The sequence below is a fragment of the Leptidea sinapis genome, chromosome 1, assembly GCF_905404315.1.
Source record: "Leptidea sinapis chromosome 1, ilLepSina1.1, whole genome shotgun sequence".
Lineage (NCBI taxonomy): Eukaryota > Metazoa > Arthropoda > Insecta > Lepidoptera > Pieridae > Leptidea > Leptidea sinapis.
The window spans coordinates 34,027,227-34,049,045 of NC_066265.1; the positions used below are offsets into that span (position 1 = coordinate 34,027,227).

General features: G+C 37.2%; 1 protein-coding gene across 2 annotated transcripts in view; it reads left to right on the plus strand.

Annotated features, from left to right (window-relative positions):
• Positions 1-20,610, plus strand: part of LOC126966292 (U4/U6 small nuclear ribonucleoprotein Prp31) — a 39,132-nt gene extending 18,522 nt beyond the window's left edge. For both annotated transcript variants that reach the window (XM_050810279.1, XM_050810276.1), the window contains exon 9: positions 20,439-20,610. In XM_050810279.1, coding sequence (XP_050666236.1) covers positions 20,439-20,549 — 111 coding nt within the window. In that variant the 3' untranslated portion in view covers positions 20,550-20,610. The remainder of the gene's footprint in view (positions 1-20,438) is intronic.
• Positions 20,611-21,819: the final 1,209 nt, after the last annotated feature.

A 21,819-nucleotide genomic window follows, 5' to 3' on the forward strand; every position in this document is an offset into this window, starting at 1 on the left:
ATACTTGCTGTCTTATGGCGGCGCCGCTAGCGTGCGGCGGCAGGTGGCTGGCACCGCGTCCTCGGTGGCCTTCACACCGCTACAGGTAGCGAGCGATGGATACTTATAACATTACTTAGATACTTGCTGTCTTATGGCGGCGCCGCCAGCGTGCGGCGGCAGGTGGCTGGCACCGCGTCCTCGGTGGCGTTTACACCGCTACAGGTAGCGAGCGATGGATACTTATAACATTACTTAGATACTTGCTGTCTTATGGCGGCGCCGCCAGCGTGCGGCGGCAGGTGGCTGGCACCGCGTCCTCGGTGGCCTTCACACCGCTACAGGTAGCGAGCGATGGATACTTATAACATTACTTAGATACTTGCTGTCTTATGGCGGCGCCGCCAGCGTGCGGCGGCAGGTGGCTGGCACCGCGTCCTCGGTGGCCTTCACACCGCTACAGGTAGCGAGCGATGGATACTTATAACATTACTTAGATACTTGCTGTCTTATGGCGGCGCCGCCAGCGTGCGGCGGGAGGTGGCTGGCACCGCGTCCTCGGTGGCCTTCACACCGCTACAGGTAGCGAGCGATGGATACTTATAACATTACTTAGATACTTGCTGTCTTATGGCGGCGAAGCCAGCGTGCGGCAGCAGGTGGCTGGCACCGCGTCCTCGGTGGCCTTCACACCGCTACAGGTAGCGAGCGATGGATACTTATAACATTACTTAGATACTTGCTGTCTTATGGCGGCGCCGCCAGCGTGCGGCGGCAGGTGGCTGGCACCGCGTCCTCGGTGGCCTTCACACCGCTACAGGTAGCGAGCGATGGATACTTATAACATTACTTAGATACTTGCTGTCTTATGGCGGCGAAGCCAGCGTGCGGCAGCAGGTGGCTGGCACCGCGTCCTCGGTGGCCTTCACACCGCTACAGGTAGCGAGCGATGGATACTTATAACATTACTTAGATACTTGCTGTCTTATGGCGGCGCCGCCAGCGTGTGGCGGCAGGTGGCTGGCACCGCGTCCTCGGTGGCCTTCACACCGCTACAGGTAGCGAGCGATGGATACTTATAACATTACTTAGATACTTGCTGTCTTATGGCGGCGAAGCCAGCGTGCGGCGGCAGGTGGCTGGCACCGCGTCCTCGGTGGCCTTCACACCGCTACAGGTAGCGAGCGATGGATACTTATAACATTACTTAGATACTTGCTGTCTTATGGCGGCGCCGCCAGCGTGCAGCGGCAGGTGGCTGGCACCGCGTCCTCGGTGGCCTTCACACCGCTACAGGTAGCGAGCGATGGATACTTATAACATTACTTAGATACTTGCTGTCTTATGGCGGCGCCGCCAGCGTGCGGCGGCAGGTGGCTGGCACCGCGTCCTCGGTGGCCTTCACACCGCTACAGGTAGCGAGCGATGGATACTTATAACATTACTTAGATACTTGCTGTCTTATGGCGGCGAAGCCAGCGTGCGGCAGCAGGTGGCTGGCACCGCGTCCTCGGTGGCCTTCACACCGCTACAGGTAGCGAGCGATGGATACTTATAACATTACTTAGATACTTGCTGTCTTATGGCGGCGCCGCCAGCGTGCGGCGGCAGGTGGCTGGCACCGCGTCCTCGGTGGCCTACACACCGCTACAGGTAGCGAGCGATGGATACTTATAACATTACTTAGATACTTGCTGTCTTATGGCGGCGCCGCCAGCGTGCGGCGGCAGGTGGCTGGCACCGCGTCCTCGGTGGCCTACACACCGCTACAGGTAGCGAGCGATGGATACTTATAACATTACTTAGATACTTGCTGTCTTATGGCGGCGCCGCCAGCGTGCGGCGGCAGGTGGCTGGCACCGCGTCCTCGGTGGCCTTCACACCGCTACAGGTAGCGAGCGATGGATACTTATAACATTACTTAGATACTTGCTGTCTTGTGGCGGCGAAGCCAGCGTGCGGCAGCAGGTGGCTGGCACCGCGTCCTCGGTGGCCTTCACACCGCTACAGGTAGCGAGCGATGGATACTTATAACATTACTTAGATACTTGCTGTCTTATGGCGGCGCCGCCAGCGTGCGGCGGCAGGTGGCTGGCACCGCGTCCTCGGTGGCCTACACACCGCTACAGGTAGCGAGCGATGGATACTTATAACATTACTTAGATACTTGCTGTCTTATGGCGGCGCCGCCAGCGTGCGGCGGCAGGTGGCTGGCACCGCGTCCTCGGTGGCCTTCACACCGCTACAGGTAGCGAGCGATGGATACTTATAACATTACTTAGATACTTGCTGTCTTATGGCGGCGAAGCCAGCGTGCGGCAGCAGGTGGCTGGCACCGCGTCCTCGGTGGCCTTCACACCGCTACAGGTAGCGAGCGATGGATACTTATAACATTACTTAGATACTTGCTGTCTTATGGCTACAAATAAATTTGTACATATTGCGACAAAATATAACCTTAAGAGGATAAATCAGGCGTTGAAATTTTGAGTTTGTCTATTTTAAAGGAAAGAGTCAGTCAGATGTCATAGTGCGTGATACAATGTGCGGGCTGTGCTAATAGTGTAGTTAGAACTTGGTGTGGTAGTGAGTACCTTGGTATCTGCTATGATAGATAAATATTTATTAATATTTATATTCCTGACCTCAGGTGGTGCTGATGTTCACGGTCGTATGTTACCATCAGATGCGCCACATGCCCACATTATTATTTTTTCCCAATTGTCTTAGAAGGAATAAATATGTGACTCAAATTGAATTTAACTCCCACTAAACATAGGCGATATATGTTACCAAAGTATTAATTATCGTTTCATATGTTTAACAATAAATAACAGTCAGGTGTGTCTCGTGAATCACTCCACAACAATCAAGGCGGGTCACACGGTCCGTGACCATGTATCCTGTGCGTGTCACTTGTAATAGACATCTTTAAAATCCTTAAGTGGTACAATAGTAGATATCATTACATACTCACGTTCTCAGCACTTTTGGCTCGTTATAACTCCAGATTAAAATTATTTTCTTAAAGATTAATATAATAATTATCAAGTCTCTCTGTTTTTCTTTTTAAATATTTTTGTTGATAGTGCTAGAGTATTTCAAACAAATTCAAATATGTGTATTCAAAACAGGATATTAAATCACTTATTGAAAGTGAAAAAGTACCACCAATTCGGTTATGATTATATGAGAAGAACGGCCAGAACACAAGCAAACATTAGAACAGTCCGACACATATCATTTCCTTTACATTCTGTTACTAACATTTATTTACGCTTGGTTGCTTTTTGAAGAAGGAAATTGTCGAGAACGAAATACAATCTGGATTTGACTTGTTTAATCTGGATTATGAGACGGAGCTGCAGATGTCCTCACCACTCACCACACTGATGACTGTCTCTGTATGTTGTTTTACAATTGTTTAACTTTACCCTGACTGCATGGCTGTTGCAACTCGGCTTTTATGACAATTAACATTTATTTAATCAAAATTATCTAATTAGTCTTCTTTTGTTTTCGACACTTTCCGACCATCACCGCTGCGGAACCAACAGGCGCCCGCTCTGAGGCAGCTCACATTCTGCCAGTTTTCTGTTTTTGTATTTGTTAAAAAATCACATACAATGCTGTCCATTAGTTATTACATTAGTTTTGTAACGAACTTACATGTAAGTGAAGTTCTATCATCATTATATTATCTACTCATATAGCTTAGTCCTCAATATTAACATATTTATATACAGTAGTCACACCTGTTGTCACCATTCATGTACTACAGAAAAAACTATAATATATGCCCTTTCTTAAAAGTTAGTATCCCTACTTTGTGTTTCAATCGAGTTTACTTTATTTACACTTAAGTGGCCATTAGCAGTTGATTTTAAGTAAATTATGTTTTTAATTTTTTTTAGAACAATTTATAATTTTCCTTTAATTTAGAAATATTAAAAGAAATTTTTCGTAATAAACATGAAAGATATCGACATAAAGTGTTTTTTCTTTCCAGCAGCTTTAAATTAAATATGTTCAGTAGGTCATGCGTTTCCCGGAATCCCGTAAATTCTTTAATGTACTTATAATTCTTCGCGGGCTGAATCCTGGAACCTGTTATGTTTCTATTACAAAGAGACAAATCAATTTGATATTTATATGCAAATAAAGGATTATTATTTTAAGGAATTATTATTACGGCATTGGCTATAGTAAGGAACCCAATCTGTGATTTCGATTTGTACCTGACCAACATTGTCGAGAGGTGATAATGTGTTAGTAACAACAACACACACCTGCTTTTACTTGATATTGCAAGTCAAAGAGATAGCCACGTGCAAAATAGAAATAACTGTTTAACGATTAGAAACTTTGTCAACATTAAAGCATCTATTAAGTTCCATTGTCATTGAGAGGACATTATCTCGCGTGTTAATAAACTGGCTGCTGTGGTCCACGTGGATTTTATAAGTAGCATTACTACGACTGCATATGTTATATAATGAGAATTTTGACCATACTATTCCAGAGATATCTTGAGGAGTACATAGGTGGAAATCTCTTATAATAATAATATATTTTATTTGACATATTATATATGGATATATTATTTAAACGTGTGTCCTAGATGCTGATAGTTGTTGTCCATATAGCTTGTTGTTAACCGGATATTTTAAGTTAAATTAATTTTCACTTACATAATTTGAAACTACCGCTGAAATCGTTAATACTAAAAATTATATTGACATCTTTTACACAAATTATCTTTCCCCAAAATAGGTATTGACTGCACTATGGGTGCATATATATGTTTAATACGATATATATACAAAAATAGATATTAATATTCATATTCATCATAATATAAATGTTTGCACCTACCGGTATTCGAACACGTCCTATGCTCAGAGGGCAAGCTCACTTACCACTGGTCTATATGGGTCGTTAAACTTATCGTGTTGCGAGGAACAGGCAAAATGCTCAACAGTTTCTCTATATATCTCTTGTCAATATAAGGCAATAGGAATATTGTAAATAACATAAAGTGGAGGCCAAAATAATTAAAAACAGAATAACCATACAAATTAAAATAAGAAGGTACCCTACTAGAAGCAATACAGCCACGATAAATATCTCCTCACAGGTGCCACTTATCACCCGTCATCGAGTAAGTAGTGATTTAGTATTAATCGGAACAGCGGACGTGAAACAACGCATACATATGGTGTATTTCAATATAATATAGTTTGTTACTGCAGAAATTCTTCCATAACTTTGCAACTACTTATATAAATTAAAAATTAACATTTGAACGGCAATACTTTTTTTACTATACTGCTGTTTTAAATAACTATATTACGAACATTTTTCACTATGACATTCGTCAATTCCTCATTTTTCACACCAAAGTACTTAAATATCCAGAACTTTGCAATCTTAGGTAGCAGAAAAAGCAATGAGTTAAGAGATACCAACAATATCCTGTGCTTAGCATCTCACTGGTGACTTTAGAATGGTAAATGTGGTTATAAGTAGATAAGTCACATGATTCATGTGTCCTTACAATAATAATAACTACGGGATCGCCGACACGCGCCTGGCTAATGTACTGCCATTCACAGTTGTTGCCGGGTACCGTTAAATCAATTGAGCTCTCGCTGATTACAGGCAATATAGACGGGACCGCAATTCCTCTGCACACTACGCCATGATACTAGGCTATCAGAAATCTTAACTATTTGATTTGATCAGCTGTTCCGCCTCATTGACGATTTGGAGTGGATCGATCATGTGGTCTCCGTAATTGGTATTGTTTGATAGAATCTAACAGGCTCGTTACGCGGTTTGCGAGGAAAGCTGATCTTTGTTAGTTGCATCAAAACGATAAGCTGGATTATAATCGTAAAACTGCGGCAGTGGAAGATAGTGAGATTGTACTGTTTTAATAAAAACTGAATCTAGAATGATGTCACAACATGGCAGAATAACTCCTAAAACCTTTCTCATTCTGCACATACATGCAATATATTTTACAAGTGCGTTGCATGTCCTTAGCCACCTTCATCTTAAAATCCTTTAGTCACGTGGAAAGCTGTATTGATTTGGAGGTAAATACCAAAGAGTTCTTAATTTAAAATTTATAGTAATTAAAAACCTCCAATTAATAACAAAATAGTCAAGTCACCAAAAAAAGATATTTAACATGATTGGATTAATTAATAAAAATTCCATTTTGTTTAAACGTCACTTCACGTTTGAAAAACGTTAAAATAATATCACTTATTAAACTCCAAAAATTACCACCCATGTGAAAAAGCAACAAAAGGACACAAGAAGCTCAGCGGGCTTCGTTTTTCTCCCCGGGCAGTAGCGAGCGCTTTATGTATATTTTACGAGCTATAAAATGTAATGATGCTGATTCAGAACCACGGACGGTTCAAATGTCGCTCAAGATAATATTTCAATGTGCAGGGAAAGTAAGAAATGTATTGTTTGTTTTATGATCGTACCCGTTTCAAATCTATTCTCCTTATATTCACTTTTCTTCGATTTCTGTAATGTATGTATGTTGTATGTCATGCCGAATATGACTTATCCCAGTACCATTTTATTAATCTGCTTGAAACGATAATTTATACATTCTTAGTTTATTTTTGAACGTCTCTTATTAGCGAGACAACTTGTATGATATAAAAATGTATCTATTGCTAACACAAATTTAGCAAAGTTAGAGATTTTAAAGTAACACATAGGCACAGTATATATTATGCTAAAGCAGTAAGGACTACGAACTACGTACAAACGTTCGAAACGAGGCATGCACCCAGACGCGAGTGTCAACAAGGCCCCGAGCGGACATGGCGGTGCTGTCACCTGTCACTCGCACGAGCCCTGCGCGTGCTGTGTAGTGTGTTGAGAACTGTGTGTGTGTGTGCGTGCGTGCATTATCACATTGTAGTACTATTAGTACATTGGTATCCAACAGAGGCCTCACGAAAAGACAAGTCTAGAAATGAACCAATCGGTATTTCTGACGAACTCGTTACAACTTTCACCGTTTACATTTCGCGGCTAGTATTTGTGTTGTGGTGATGGTGCCCTTTGTATTAAAGACAAACGAATGTCCTCACTGGCTTCGGGAACCATTGTATCGTTATAATACAGCTATAATATTCTATCAATACCAGGACCAAATATAAACTAGCTATGCCTTCTAGGTCTACTAGGTCCAGTTAAGGACGCGTTCTCAAAACAGAGAGGTATCGAATCGCACCACTACACTGAAACCGCTCAAACACATACACGTAGGTACTTAAAGTTAATTGCGGGAATCAAATGAATTTGATACTTTAGCAAGTTTGATTTGACAATTGGTTGATGTATTCGTTTAGTAGTTAAATATTAGAACTTTAGATGGCAATTCTGTCGCATAACGTCGTGTGCAGTAAACGCAGTTTTATTTTAAATCTAAGATGGCCGCCGCGCAAAATTATGATTCAACATAATGGATATCGAATCCGAGGTTCTCGAGGGCGCAGACAACGAATTTGGGATCATTTTTTAAATCCAAGATTGCCGCCGCGCAAAATTATGATTTCAACATTATGGATATCGTATCCGAGGTTCTCGAGGGTGCAGAAAACGAATTTGGGATACATTTCGAAATTCAAGATGGCCGCCGCGAAAAATTATGATTTCAACAATATGGATACCCAATCCGAGGTTCTCGAGGGTACAGAGAACGAATTTGGAATCATTTTTGAAATCCAAGATGGCCACCACGCAAAATTATGATTTCAACATTATGGATATCGAATCCGAGGTTCTCGAGGGCGCAGAGAACGAATTAGGGATCACTTTGGAAATATAAGATGGCCACCGCGCAAAATTATAATTTCAACAATATGGATATCGTATTCGATGTTCTCGAGGGTGCAGAGAACGAGTTTGGGATCATTTTTGAAGTGAAACTTCGTTGCCCGCATGAGGGTAAAATTTTACGGATGAAATGGAATAAAGTGTCACGAAAATGAAGGACGTTTTTATCCAAGAAGAGGGGAGGGAGATTGAGTCTGATTGAGATAGAGTGAGAAAGGGTGAATGTAGCATGAAGCAGACGGTACCGCTATGAAGTAAAACAACTTCACTACTAGCGTTGTATCATGCAGGTTTAGCGCGCGGCCGCGAGTAAGTAGAACATCTTCCCTACTAGCTGTGTATCGGCAGTTTTAATAAGTAATAATAATTAGTAGAACATCTAATAATTTCTAATATTGACAAAAATCAATTGGTTTAGAGAACAGATTAGGATAATTATTAATATAAACGAGATTTAAATATTGGTTTTCAAAAATAAGTTTCACTTCTGACATGTGTACTTTGTACGCACGCCATTTTTTGTGTTGTCTGGTGCTTTGGACGTAGCCTCCCTCCTAAGGACACCTCCCCTAAAAGTGGAGTTGAGAAAAATACTGGAGACTTACCTTGTGGAGTATCGTTGGATAGGTCTTGAAAGTTAGATTCAGGTTTGATACATGACAGATATACGTTACATTTATGTAACGTATAATTGTCTTATACTTTATGATTACAAGATCTATTGAAATAACTGACGTTGTTTCGATAGATCTTTATGTGAAATGCGTACGGAGTGACAAAATAAAATAACCCTTAATACCACACTTTAAAGCTCATGCTTATCAGAAAAATATATGAAGTTTTGACGATATATTTTAATTTTTTTCTGAAATTATTTATAACATATTCATTAATTTATTTCCCGTGTTTTTGAAAATATTATATCTGCTTTCCTTACGTATTTTTTAAGAGACAAAATTATGTAAGTAGTAGCAGAAAAATGATCCTGAATGAAGCCCCATTTCGTCAATTATGTGTGAAGAGGTAACGGGCAATCGTTTTGACTACAAAATTTCAAAGCAAAAATTTCCCGCTAATTGGAGATAAAGAAGTAATCTATTTGTGGCAATTTTTAGTTTTGTTAGATTTAGTTTCATTTCATCACAAACTCTACCGAAAAATATCTTATTTTTGTCGGATAGGATCCTTGAAAATGTACTCTTGAAAGAAATTTGATCACTTTTGTATGGTTAAATGGTAATAAAGTACATAAATGACTTTATGGACGACTAGCTGACCCGGTAAACGTTGTTTTGCCATATAAAGTATAATTCACGCGATAGTTTTATAAGTAATAAAATATTGCCTATATTATAGCCTGTATATCATTTTGTTCTATTGTCAATAGTTTTTGCAGCGCACGCAAAAATAGGTTTTCGATTTTACACCTTGTGTTACAAAATAGCAATTTTATTACGGATCCTAATTTTGAAAAAAAAAAACATAGCCTTCCTCGATAAATGGACTACCCAACACTGAAATAATCATTCAAATCGGACCAGTAGTACCAGAGATTAGCGCGTTCAAACAAACAAACAAACAAACACTGCAGCTTTATAATATTAGTATAGATTAAGTATAGATTTATTCGATATATTCTGGAAGGGACCATCTCAGAGCGATCGCTACTAGGCTATTACATGAAATCTTTATTTCATATGTAGATCGTATTTGATACAATATCAATAAATAAGTCCCACTGAGTTTGTTGCAGACGAACTTCTCAGGCATATGTCTTCTGTGAGTGTTATGTTGTAAGGGAGTATGTCCAGCGGTGATCACTTTCCATTAGATGCAACGGTATCCACAAACACAAACTCTATCCTATTTCATACAAAATGTAATAACATGTCTTAAAAGTAATTCAACATATTTTTGTCCTATTTGTAAGCTTGCTTCTGACGTGTTATCATTATTACATACTTAGTTAACGCTATTTAACAATGTAGGGTTACAACTGCCTGTAAAGTTTCCTTGTCCTAGGCATTACTGCCATCAATCTGTCAAATCTGTTTTCTTTCAAAAAATATTCATCACACGAAGATGTATCTTCACCAATCGGAGGCGGATATAAAAATGACACTATGTCTTCCGTGATACGTCCCAGAGTAAAGCTTAATTATTAGTTGAGTCCTGAGCGGCACTGTATTGTAATGGTCCGGGCGTATTACTTACCATTACGTGAACGTTTGTTCGTTTCGTCACATCTTCTCATAAAAAGTATGTGCGTGTAATCTCTACGCGCGACACGTATCACTGCAACGATTTAACTTTATTCCTTACTATTAATATATTTTACAAAGACTGATGTAATGTTATATTGATATTATTCATTCAAATTCGTAACGTAAGTCTGTAATTTTCCATCTTCACTAACTTATATCTCCCTCTCAACTTCCGTTCGCCTCGCCCGATCACATTTCTCGTAACGCTGTCGTCATGCATTCACCAGCTCCCAAGTCTAGCGTGCGTAAAGAAGGTTTTCTTTCTAAAATCTTATCACATCACAGTACAAAGTATTAAACATTAGTGTGGTAATTAGTGTTTTATGTTATGCAGATTATGTTGGATCAGTACGTCGCCGTCGTTTCAAGTTATATGTATGTATGTATGTACACGACGCGTTATTATTTTGTCCGGTTATGATACACACACTACACTGTAACACTAACAAAGAGTTTTTATGCGACCAGATACAAAACATTGGGTTTCTTCTTTTATAAATATCTTCTTGAAATTGAAATGGTAACTCTTTAATTATGGTAATACATTATAAATACGAATAATATTCGGTTTGCTACATAGAATATGTTTCTTTTAAGCTGCGATTCGCCGCTATAAACGTATAAGCTTTTGCTAAAAAAGCCACGCTGCGGAGGTTGATTTGTTCATGTATGTTTAAAAACGTCGTATGAAACTCGCGTTAATTGATCATGAAAAATCTCGGTTCCCTTGTAATACTACCGCGAGCGTCATCACGTCCTATACTGTGTAGTTAATACAGATAATAATAATAATAATAATAATTATTTATTTGCATAATGTGTGTATACAAGTTAACAAAATAATTCTATACGAATCAACACATTAACAAAAAAGGGCATGCAAATTACATTACCTCCATGTCATTATACAGGGTGTCCCGTAATCAGTGGACCAACGGGATACCCGTGATAGGGGTGGTCATCATCTCTCGAAAACACCAAATTTTACTGTTCTAGGGCCAGTAGTTCAAAAGATATGATTTTTTAAGCATTATTTTGAAAATTCTACCCTTATCAACACAAAAGTTGAAAAAAAATATTTTTTATTTTTATTTTGCCCTGTTTCTTAACTTAAGGTGGCTGAGGAAACATGTGTCTTCACAATTAAATCCATTTTTGTGAATAAATATTGCCAAATTAAAAATTAAAAACCAAAACATGCGCAAATATCAAATAACTAAATTTGCAACGTGATGTTTGAAGCAAGCTAGTGCAAAAAAAATGTATGACAGCCTTGCGGACCATTATTTAAAAAACATCTGCAGTTCATACTGATTCCAAAAAGGTATAACAATATTACATTTTACAAAAAAAATAACTTAATAACCAATTTTAGACTCCAATTGCGAGAAACATTTAAGCGCTATCTATTCTGAGAATTATTTTGTTATCGAGAGAGAGATAACACAATATGCTATCTCTTTCTCGCTCAGGTACCTTTTTCGTTTACGGGGTCCTATTGGCCGACGCCTATGATCCCCACACCCTAATTTTTCAAATTATTCTTAGTTTCATCAGAGACTTGCTCATAGCTCGTAGCTGCACACGTGTTTTTTACTTCGCTACCATTACGACTCTTTTTTTTGGTGACTGACGCTTGAATTGGACCTTGTTTGTCTTTGTGATTTGGATACTGTTTGCCCGGATTTTATAAAATGCCTAATACCTATACTCCTCGTGAATATGCTGAGATGTATTTTATTTACGGTCTGTGTAATGCAAACGCTCGGCAAGCAGCCCGTACGTATCGTGAGCGCTATCCTAATCGCGACCGCTATCCGGATCATCGAATTTTTCTCCGTGTAAATAACGCGTATTTAGAAGGCAGAATTCCCGGAGCTGCAAACAACGTGGGAAGACCTAGAAGAGTCGATGAACTTCAAATACTGGCCGAAGTGACAGAAGAACCTTCTACGAGTGTTCGTCGTATTTCAAGACGTACTGGTATAGCAAAAACAACAGTACATCGCATTTTAAAAAGAAACAGTTTATACCCTTATCATATTCAACGAGTGCAGGCACTATTACCTGCTGATTATCAACGGAGGATAGATTTTTGTGCAGAGATGCTTCGCCGATGCCGACAAGATCCACTATTTTTCAATTCAATATTATGGAGCGATGAATCGTGTTTTAAAAGAGTTGGAGTGTTTAACATTCATAATTTACATGAATGGGCTGTTGTGAATCCACGTATTGTACGAGAAGATAGATTCCAGCACCAGTTTGGAGTCAATTTGTGGGCTGGAATCTTAGATGGTAAACTTATTGGTCCATTTGAGCTCCCACCGAGGCTTAATGGTGCTCGGTACTTGCAATTTTTAAGAAATGACTTAAGTAATTTATTAGCAAATGTACCACAGGAGGTATGTGAGAGGATGTGGTTACAGCATGATGGCGCACCCGCTCATTATTGCAGACAAGTGAGGGAATATTTAAACGAATCTTACCCAAGTAGGTGGATTGGACGAGGAGGTACAATCCCATGGCCAGCTCGATCACCTGATCTTAATCCATTGGATTATTTTTTATGGGGATATTTTAAAGAATCCGTATATGAAACCGTTAACGATAACGAAAGACAGCTAAGACAAAAACTGAATGTGGTGAGTGAAAAAGTCAAAAATAATGAAAGGGCGTTAAAAAGTTTAAAAAGAAATTTTATAAGAAGATGCCGGCTATGCCTTAGAGTAAGAGGAAGACATTTCGAACATTTATTATAAGAAATAAATAAAAAAATTCTAACTATTTACTTTTGTTTTATTGTAAATTCCGCCAAGAAATTGCTATCTAATGTTGATTTAAAATAATTATTGTCTTTTATTGTTTCACAATAATGATTAATTATACCTTTTTGGAATCAGTATGAACTGCAGATGTTTTTTAAATAATGGTCCGCAAGGCTGTCATACATTTTTTTTGCACTAGCTTGCTTCAAACATCACGTTGCAAATTTAGTTATTTGATATTTGCGCATGTTTTGGTTTTTAATTTTTAATTTGGCAATATTTATTCACAAAAATGGATTTAATTGTGAAGACACATGTTTCCTCAGCCACCTTAAGTTAAGAAACAGGGCAAAATAAAAATAAAAAATATTTTTTTTCAACTTTTGTGTTGATAAGGGTAGAATTTTCAAAATAATGCTTAAAAAATCATATCTTTTGAACTACTGGCCCTAGAACAGTAAAATTTGGTGTTTTCGATAGATGATGACCACCCCTATCACGGGTATCCCGTTGGTCCACTGATTACGGGACACCCTGTATAATAATAAAATTCTAAGATTACAGCACATAATATTTCATTGTTACAGTATATTAGTATCTACACAAAATATACATGTCATATACAATATACATATTATTTAGTCATAGTTAAACACAAGATTATAAAAAAAGAAAATCACAAATTTAAAAAGTCGGATACAGCAAAAAAATTGTAACTAATTAGCCATTGATATAATTGAGTTTTAAAAAGACCGATATTCAACATTTTAATAGCATCGGGAAGTTTATTAAATATTTGAATACACATGGCATGACAATTTTTTGTAAACAAAGTAGTCCTGGGTGCTTTTTTGTAAACAAGTCTATTTGGATATCGTTGGTCGCGGTCATACATTTCCTTGGCAGTGGTGAAAAGATATTTATGTCTCTTTACAAAAATGCTTATTTCGTAAATGTATAGGCACGGCAAGGTTAACAATTTTAGTTTAATAAACAGCGGTCTACACGATTCGTACGGACCTACCCCACAAATCGCTCGGATACATTTTTTTTGTGCAATAAATGCTTTTTGGATGTTTACGCCATTACCCCAAATTATAAGACCGTATCTCAAGATAGATGCAATATGAGCATGGTAAGCTGACAGTGTGGTACCTAAATCTGTAATTTTTCGTAGGCGCCTCAGGGCATCAACAAATTTATTTACTCTACCACAGACCTTATTTATGTGTGATGTCCATTTAAGTTTGATACTTATTCTATGCTTTTATTAAAATATTTACTTCAAATTATTTACATATGACTTAATAATTAATAACGCTATTTATATAAATAATAATAAAATAAAACTTAAATAATCTAACAAATTTAATTAATTACAAATAGAAAATATCATTAAGCTCGCTATCGGCAGGTAAGGTGCCCATGAAGCTGGCAACGTAACCTCTTTGTATAACCAAACTTATCCTTTGACAGAGGTACGTACCAGATCTTGGGTCACCTGTTAAATCGGTTAGACGCCTGGATAGCTCTTTTACGAGGTTTTTGTGCCGATGAACCCCAAGGATCCATCGTCTCCACCCCAAAGGGAACAAATATGTATCCATCACCGAGTGATGCATATTTCCTCCGCTTTAGGTTTTCGGCAGATTCCGCCGCTGCACCTCCCGCTCTCGATGAATGTTCAATATGAGAGGGGGCTATCGTGTCCACACAAGTCGCAAGTTAAGTTCATTGTCTAAAATAATACCTAAAAATGAAGTTTCCTTTTTTTCATCCATAATTCTATTTTTAAATTATTACGTAGAACATTTGAAAATGTCATGTAGTTCGATTTAGTTAGATTTATTTTAAGATTATTCACACCAAGCCATTTAATCATTTTGTCCATATTATTTATAATGTCATTGTTAAATTTCATAATATCAAAGTTTTTAATGTCAGATTAAAAAATTATCGAAATATCATCCGCGTATAGAAATATTTTATTATTTGTGACGTCTATAATGTCATTTATATAAAACCAAAAAAGGGTAGGCCCCAGGACACTTCCTTGAGGTACACCACACTGGTTAAATGTATATTCAGATTTGTATGTTTCTTTCTCACTAATTTTATTAGTCCGAGTAATAATAACACTTTGTTTCCTATTTTTTAAATATGATCGGAACCAATCTAAAACAAGCCCCCGTATTCGATATGCCTCAAATTTTTTTAATAATAAGTCATGGGACACTCTATCAAAAGCTTTTGACATATCAAAGTACAGTACTGTAGTCAATGTTTTTGTGTCAATATTTTGAGCAATTGAGTGTGATAAAGAATAGAATGCATCATTAGTAGATCTATTTTTCTGAAAGGCAAATTGCTCATCTTTAATTAAATGAAATTTATAACTGAACTCCTTTAACCGTAAACACATTCATTTCTCAAAGATTTTTGATATGATAGGTATGAGAGTAATGGGTCTGTAATTTTCAATGTTATTTTTATCTCCGTTCTTGAATAGGGGGCTAATTATAGATATTTTAAGTTCTTCAGGAAAAGAACCACAAGAAAGGGAAATGTTAATTAACACATTTAATTATGTTAATTAAATGTGTCAGCATGGGTACCAATTCTGCTTGACATTGTTTTATTACTTTTGTACATATCTCGTCATATCTTTCTGCAGTGGTATTATTTAGAGACATAATTTGTGTATGTACTTCCGGTTCAGACATGGGTCTCAGGTACATAGAAGAGGGATTCTGACTAATGGTTAATGAATTTTGACAGCATTGATTTTGATTTGCATTGAGTATACCAATATTATTGAAGTAGTCATTGAAAGATGTAGCTATTTGGGTAGGGCCTGTTATTGTTTGATTACCTAGTGTAAGTGAATCAATTTCGGTACGTCTACTCTGAGAATTTAACTGGTTATTTATAATTTTCCAAGTTGATTTACATTTATTTTTACTCTTATTCAAATAATGAATATTGCAATTTTTCTGTACCTTGTGTATACAATTACGCAAAATTTTGGAGTATTTTAAATAATGAGATTTGTTTATATCCGATTTCATTTGGTAATAACGGTATCGTAAATTTCGCTTAGTACTGCAACTTACTCTTAATCCCTTTGTTATCCACTTATTGCTGTTATTTCTCAATTTAATTTTTATTAGTGGAAAGCATAGCTTATAGAAAAGACAGAAAGTGTCATAATTTTTTTTAAATGCCAGATTTAAATTACGTTCCTGAAATATGTTAAAAAATGTTAAATTTTGGAGATAAATTTTTAAATTTGAAAATATATTCTTCACTGTAGTCTCTTTTTTATATTAGCCCCGTAATAGTATTTTAGTCGATTTTCGTTTTGTGTCACATATTTTGAAACTAATAAATTGTGCTGTGTCATGATCTGAGAGGTGTAAAGGCAGCAATTGCGCTGTTACTCTATTTATATTACTTAATATTTGATCTACACAGGACTGAGCTCGTGTTGGACCATCTATGTGAAATGTCAGATTATACGTTTTTGCTAAATCTCTAAACTCATTCGAATGTTTACTTTGTTTCAATAGATCAATATTAAAGTCACCTGTTACTATAATTTTTTTCTTATAATATTTTTCACAGATTTGATATTTGATAGTGCGTTCACTCCTTTGTTCAACCGCTAAATGTCTGCAGTTTCTCGACATCTAGTCGCAAAAAATATGCAAGGGTTATTTCAAAGAGTTTCTATAAGATGATGACCAACAGCCATTAACAGCACATTAGGTTACTACGCATACTTAAATTAGTATTCAAAATTTTGAATTTTCGGTTCAAGAGAGTTCCTGAGTGGCATCGCAATTGTGTTCATCTCTTTATGAAATAAGATGTTAAATATCATTTGCCCAGTAATTTGACTGCCTTTTAGGCTACTAGTCGTAGTTATGACGCCTTACTTTGGTAAGTTACCCGTTAATTTGTTAACGGGCATCATGTGTCAAGTATATCTCTTAATATCATCAAGGAAATGTCTTCTATCTTGGTAGAACAACACTAGTAATTTAGAACAACACTAGTAATTTAGAACAACACTAGTAATATTTCACTCAGATATATCAGGATTAAAAAGTTATGTATCACAGCTTCAAAAGTTTTTTAAACAAGACATCGATTTATAATTTATTGAGCAGCTGACATGTCTGAACGAGTCTAATATATGAAGCAATGTGGGTTCACATAATCCGTTCAATACTGTCCAACTGATTGGACATGCCGTCGACGGCCCTGACAACACAATAAGGGCATCTTGATTAGACCCTGGAGGGACATTAGTGAGAGATAAGTGCTTCTATACTACAGGCGACCGCAGTTGAGTTATAGCAGATGACCTGAGGCGGTGGCCACACATATAATCACACTAGCTGACCCGGCAAACAATGTTTTGCCATATAAAGTATGATTCACGCGATAGTTTTATAAGTAATCAAATATTGCCTATATTATAGCCTGTACATCATTTTGTTCTATTGTCAATAGTTTTTGCAGCGCACGCAAAAATAGGTTTTCGATTTTACACCTTGTGTTACAAAATAGCAATTTTATTACGGATCCCTAATTTTAAAAAAAAAACATAGCCTATAGCCTTCCTCGATAAATGGACTACCCAACACTGAAATAATCATTCAAATCGAACCAGTAGTACCAGAGATTAGCGCGTTCAAACAAACAAACAAACAAACAAACAAACACTGCAGCTTTATAATATTAGTATAGATAGATTGCTATCCGAGACTGTAAGATGGCCCTACATTTAGAGAACATTTGCGAGAATTCGGAAAGTACTAACCGTTGTCTACAAAAACATGTTTTTGTTGCGAAATTACTGGTGTGTTCCGGAGCTTGTAGTCCATAGAGTTACAGAATACTACCGTATAGACTAACACAGCGTGCGAGAGAGAGGAACCTCTTTGACGGAGATACAGCAAGATGTGTTTTTTATGATAAAGGAGGACAAACGAGCGTATGGGTCACCTGGTGTTAAGTGATCACCGCCGTCCACATTCTCTTGCAACACCGGAGGAATCACAGGAGCGTTGCTGGCCCTTTAAGGACACCTACCTTGCGCGCCTTTTTGGAGGTACAAATGTCGTATCGAAATATATGTTTGAAGACAGAAAATGAAACCGAATCTATTATTACTGTAACCGATTTTGATTGACACGTCGTAAAAAGTCAGCCAAGCTTGGCATTAGCTTCTTAGTATTTTGAATAGTATGCTAGTTGCTAATGCACACATTGACATATCAAAATTGGTAATGCATTATCGGGCTGTCGGATCGTCTATACTACTATCGTAATATATTCATAGAGTATGCCTGACATATAAGTTCTGACACAAATACTATTATGAGATCTCTTCCTCATTAATAATGTTTGTTGTTCTTTCATTGCAATATAAATATGTTACAATGGGTAATATGTCAGTCGCCTACGCTTTCGATTGATTCTGGTCGATTTGGAAATACTTATAGAACTGTTTGACAATTGGTTCTGTCGTAATAAAGTAAAATGTAAATATTATGTTTATAAATGAATGTTATATGTTTTAGTATAACCGTAACAGTTCGGCCGGCTCGAGCCGTGTTTACTTAAATGTCAAAGTTAAGTAACGTTTAGACATGTTCCATTTGTTGATGGATTTACGTAATCGCTTTTAGCATTCCACACTTTTTGCGTTTGCCATTATGTGCTTTATATGGACAAGTAGAATTACTTGTTCTGATAGACTATAGACCAATGTCTATAGTCTATCAGATAGAGTCTGTCATTTTCAAATGAGTAAACTCCGTTGCTACGTAGTTTGATCACGAGACCCACCTATTACGTATTACCTTTTATTTTGGTTCGGTTTTCGAAAGCTCTTGACTCTGTATATTACGGTTAAATGGTTAAATAGGCGACGCGTAACTAACAAGCGTTATTTACATTATTAACACGAATGATGGCTTTGTAAAGATATCAAATGGTTCGCTTACGAACAACAAATGAATAGTCATCGTACACTATTAGCTTATATGTTTACGTCGTATGACGAGGCAGACTTCTGCTTTCGTATCGAGTAATGATCGGTCGCCGTTGTGATCTTGAGATAAATGGTGTGTGAAGTTATGTAGGTCTGTGGGTCTGCTTGCATTCAGTACTCAGTTATGACATGATTGACAGAGCTGTCATGGAAGTTGGTTGTGGGCGATTCTTATTCAAATTGTAATTGTTATAGTTTATTTGTTTGTATCTGGCGTGGCACAGATCTCGACATTGAATGAGCTTGAAGTCAAATGTAATGTTAACCAATTGGCAAAATATTGATTGAATTTACTGTTGGCTGCACACTTTCTACTTATATGTAAAATATCAACTCAAAAGTATTTTTTTTTTCTTTAAACTTTTTTTATGAGAAAAAGTGACGAGACGAGCAAAATATTGATGAAGATGGTACGTACTGGCCTTTGCAATCTGCAATCTTTTTTAAAAGAATGTAGAGGTCTCACTATAAAGTTTCGTACTTAATAAAATCCCGTCAGCCCCCGATGCCATCTTGTTAAAACCAGCAACACGAACCACACGTGTGTATTATATGCCATTATAACCAAGAAACAAATAGAACGTAGTTATATCTGACATCCTTCAATATCCTTCCTTTACTTTTGTTTAATATGCAAAAGCGTTATCCTTGTGAAAATTCTGTACAAGAACTATTTGCAAGATTATGCGCAGTCATGTGTTGACTAATCAGTCTGCACTACATTTTTCTTGTTTCGTCAACCGTCACAATATCACAGACGGCCAATGATTGTCCTTCATAAAACAATGCCATCAATGAATGACTCCGATCCACACGCAGTCGTCGGGTGTACCGTTCAATTATTCGGTAACTTTGAGTACAAATCCGTAACATCAGCTGCTCATGTAAAGTATGTTCTATTCGACACATTCTATCTCTGTCATTAATACAATACGAACACGTTCAAGTTGCTTTTTTTAATCTTAAGAGAAATATTAGTAGCCATCATTTCAAACGAACGGTCTCGACTCTTTTCTGTTTAGTTTTTAAGCCTTGCTCAAGTTCAATATTATTTTTATCTAAGTCTGTCTGTTTTAGTTTTATTAGTATTTTTGTTTTTAGTAGAGCACTTCTTGACCAGAGAGTCCACAAACAGATTCCTTGGAGACAAACTCGACATCAACAAACGAACAACAACAACAAAACAGACAGAATATTACCTTCACATTCAGTTTCCAACATTTTGTTACAATTGTTTTCAATTATTAAAGTCAACATATCAACATTGGGACAAATAAATAAAATCAGATCAAATCATTTTATTCATTTTATTCATTTTGTTCCCATAGGACACTTATAAATGTCAAAAGTTATACTTTTTACCATTTACTACCGTTTCGGAAAATGCTAAAAAATACTATGAATTGATGATACGTCTGAAGGTACATGAGCTTTCCATTTGATACATTATTTTTTCTGTTCACTCTCTCATTTAATAATATTTGTTGACAGGGTCTCGAGATAGTGAACCCTCAAGCAGCGGAAACTAAAGTGAACGAAGCAAACGCCAAATATTTTTCAAACACGTCCGGATTCCTGTCAGTCGGGAAAAAAACAACTTGAAATGGTGACAGTCGACTGATGACGTTTATTTGTGTAACAATATAATATTATGATTTATGAAGTGATTGTTTTATTAAAAGTTCATGTCTGATGATGAGTGTTGTGAGGAACTTCTTGCCTGGTACAGACATTATGTGGAAATAATTGCCAGCTGCAGTCTTCCCTACTCCTTACCTCAATAAGTGGTTGCCTCACCACTTCCCACCACGTGAGCCTCTTACCCGTTTGCCCTCCCTTTAAATAAAAGTGTGTGCGTACTTATGTATGTATGCAAGAAGTAATACTTCTTTGGCCTAACAAAGCAAAAATCCTTAAAATTATTCATCGTGCTATTCTACGTTTTTACAAAGAACAATATTGTAAAAATCTTAGAAGAAACCAAAAAAAAAAAATATCGAATGTCGCAAACGTCAAAAAATTTTAGGAATCAACTTCACCCTGTTACTTTTGTGTTACAGTGATGCGCGCATCTTAAAATTTCACTCTCATCATTTTCATAACGCGCCTAAAGAAGTATAACTTCATTAAAATTTTTTTTTACAAAAAACAACCGACTTCAAATACACTATTCCAAAACTATAGATATATGTAATCGATGACATTCCGCCGCTACCCGCTCTCGCATCTCACCTCCTCACGATTCAAGCACATCTCACCTATAACTATGTATGTAGTTACAAACCTATTATGGATGACACCGACTACACACTATCTTACAATTTGTCTAAATATGTGTAGATATACTAAATTTTTCAATGCAGAAATGAACGTAAGCGCTTTGCAATTTGATTACGGACAGTTAGAAATTCTCCCGCAGATCGTACCCTTCCTTTAAATCGTTAAGGAGTCCCATTGATCATCATATTCGACTACGACAATTACTTGACCTATGTTATGGTAGATGACTTAAATATCCTAATAGCATAAAAAAGACTCGGCCGAGTATCGTTAATTTGCTCCTAAGAATTGAAGAGGTCCGTTACTTTGTCATGGATTCCGTAATCAGAACTTAACCAAACCAAACCAAACTACCTTTAGGGTCTATTCTTGGACCCTTCCTCTTCCTAATTTATATAAATGATCTACCTAACCTTGTAGAAAAAAAACACAAGGTGATATTGTTTGCGGATGACACTTCACTTATATTCAAAGTGAAACGAAGCCAAGTTTTATATGACGAAGTAAACAATGCTCTATCTGACATCGTGTACTGGTTTAGCGCCAATAACTTATTGTTAAATAATCATAAAACCAAATATATTAAATTCAC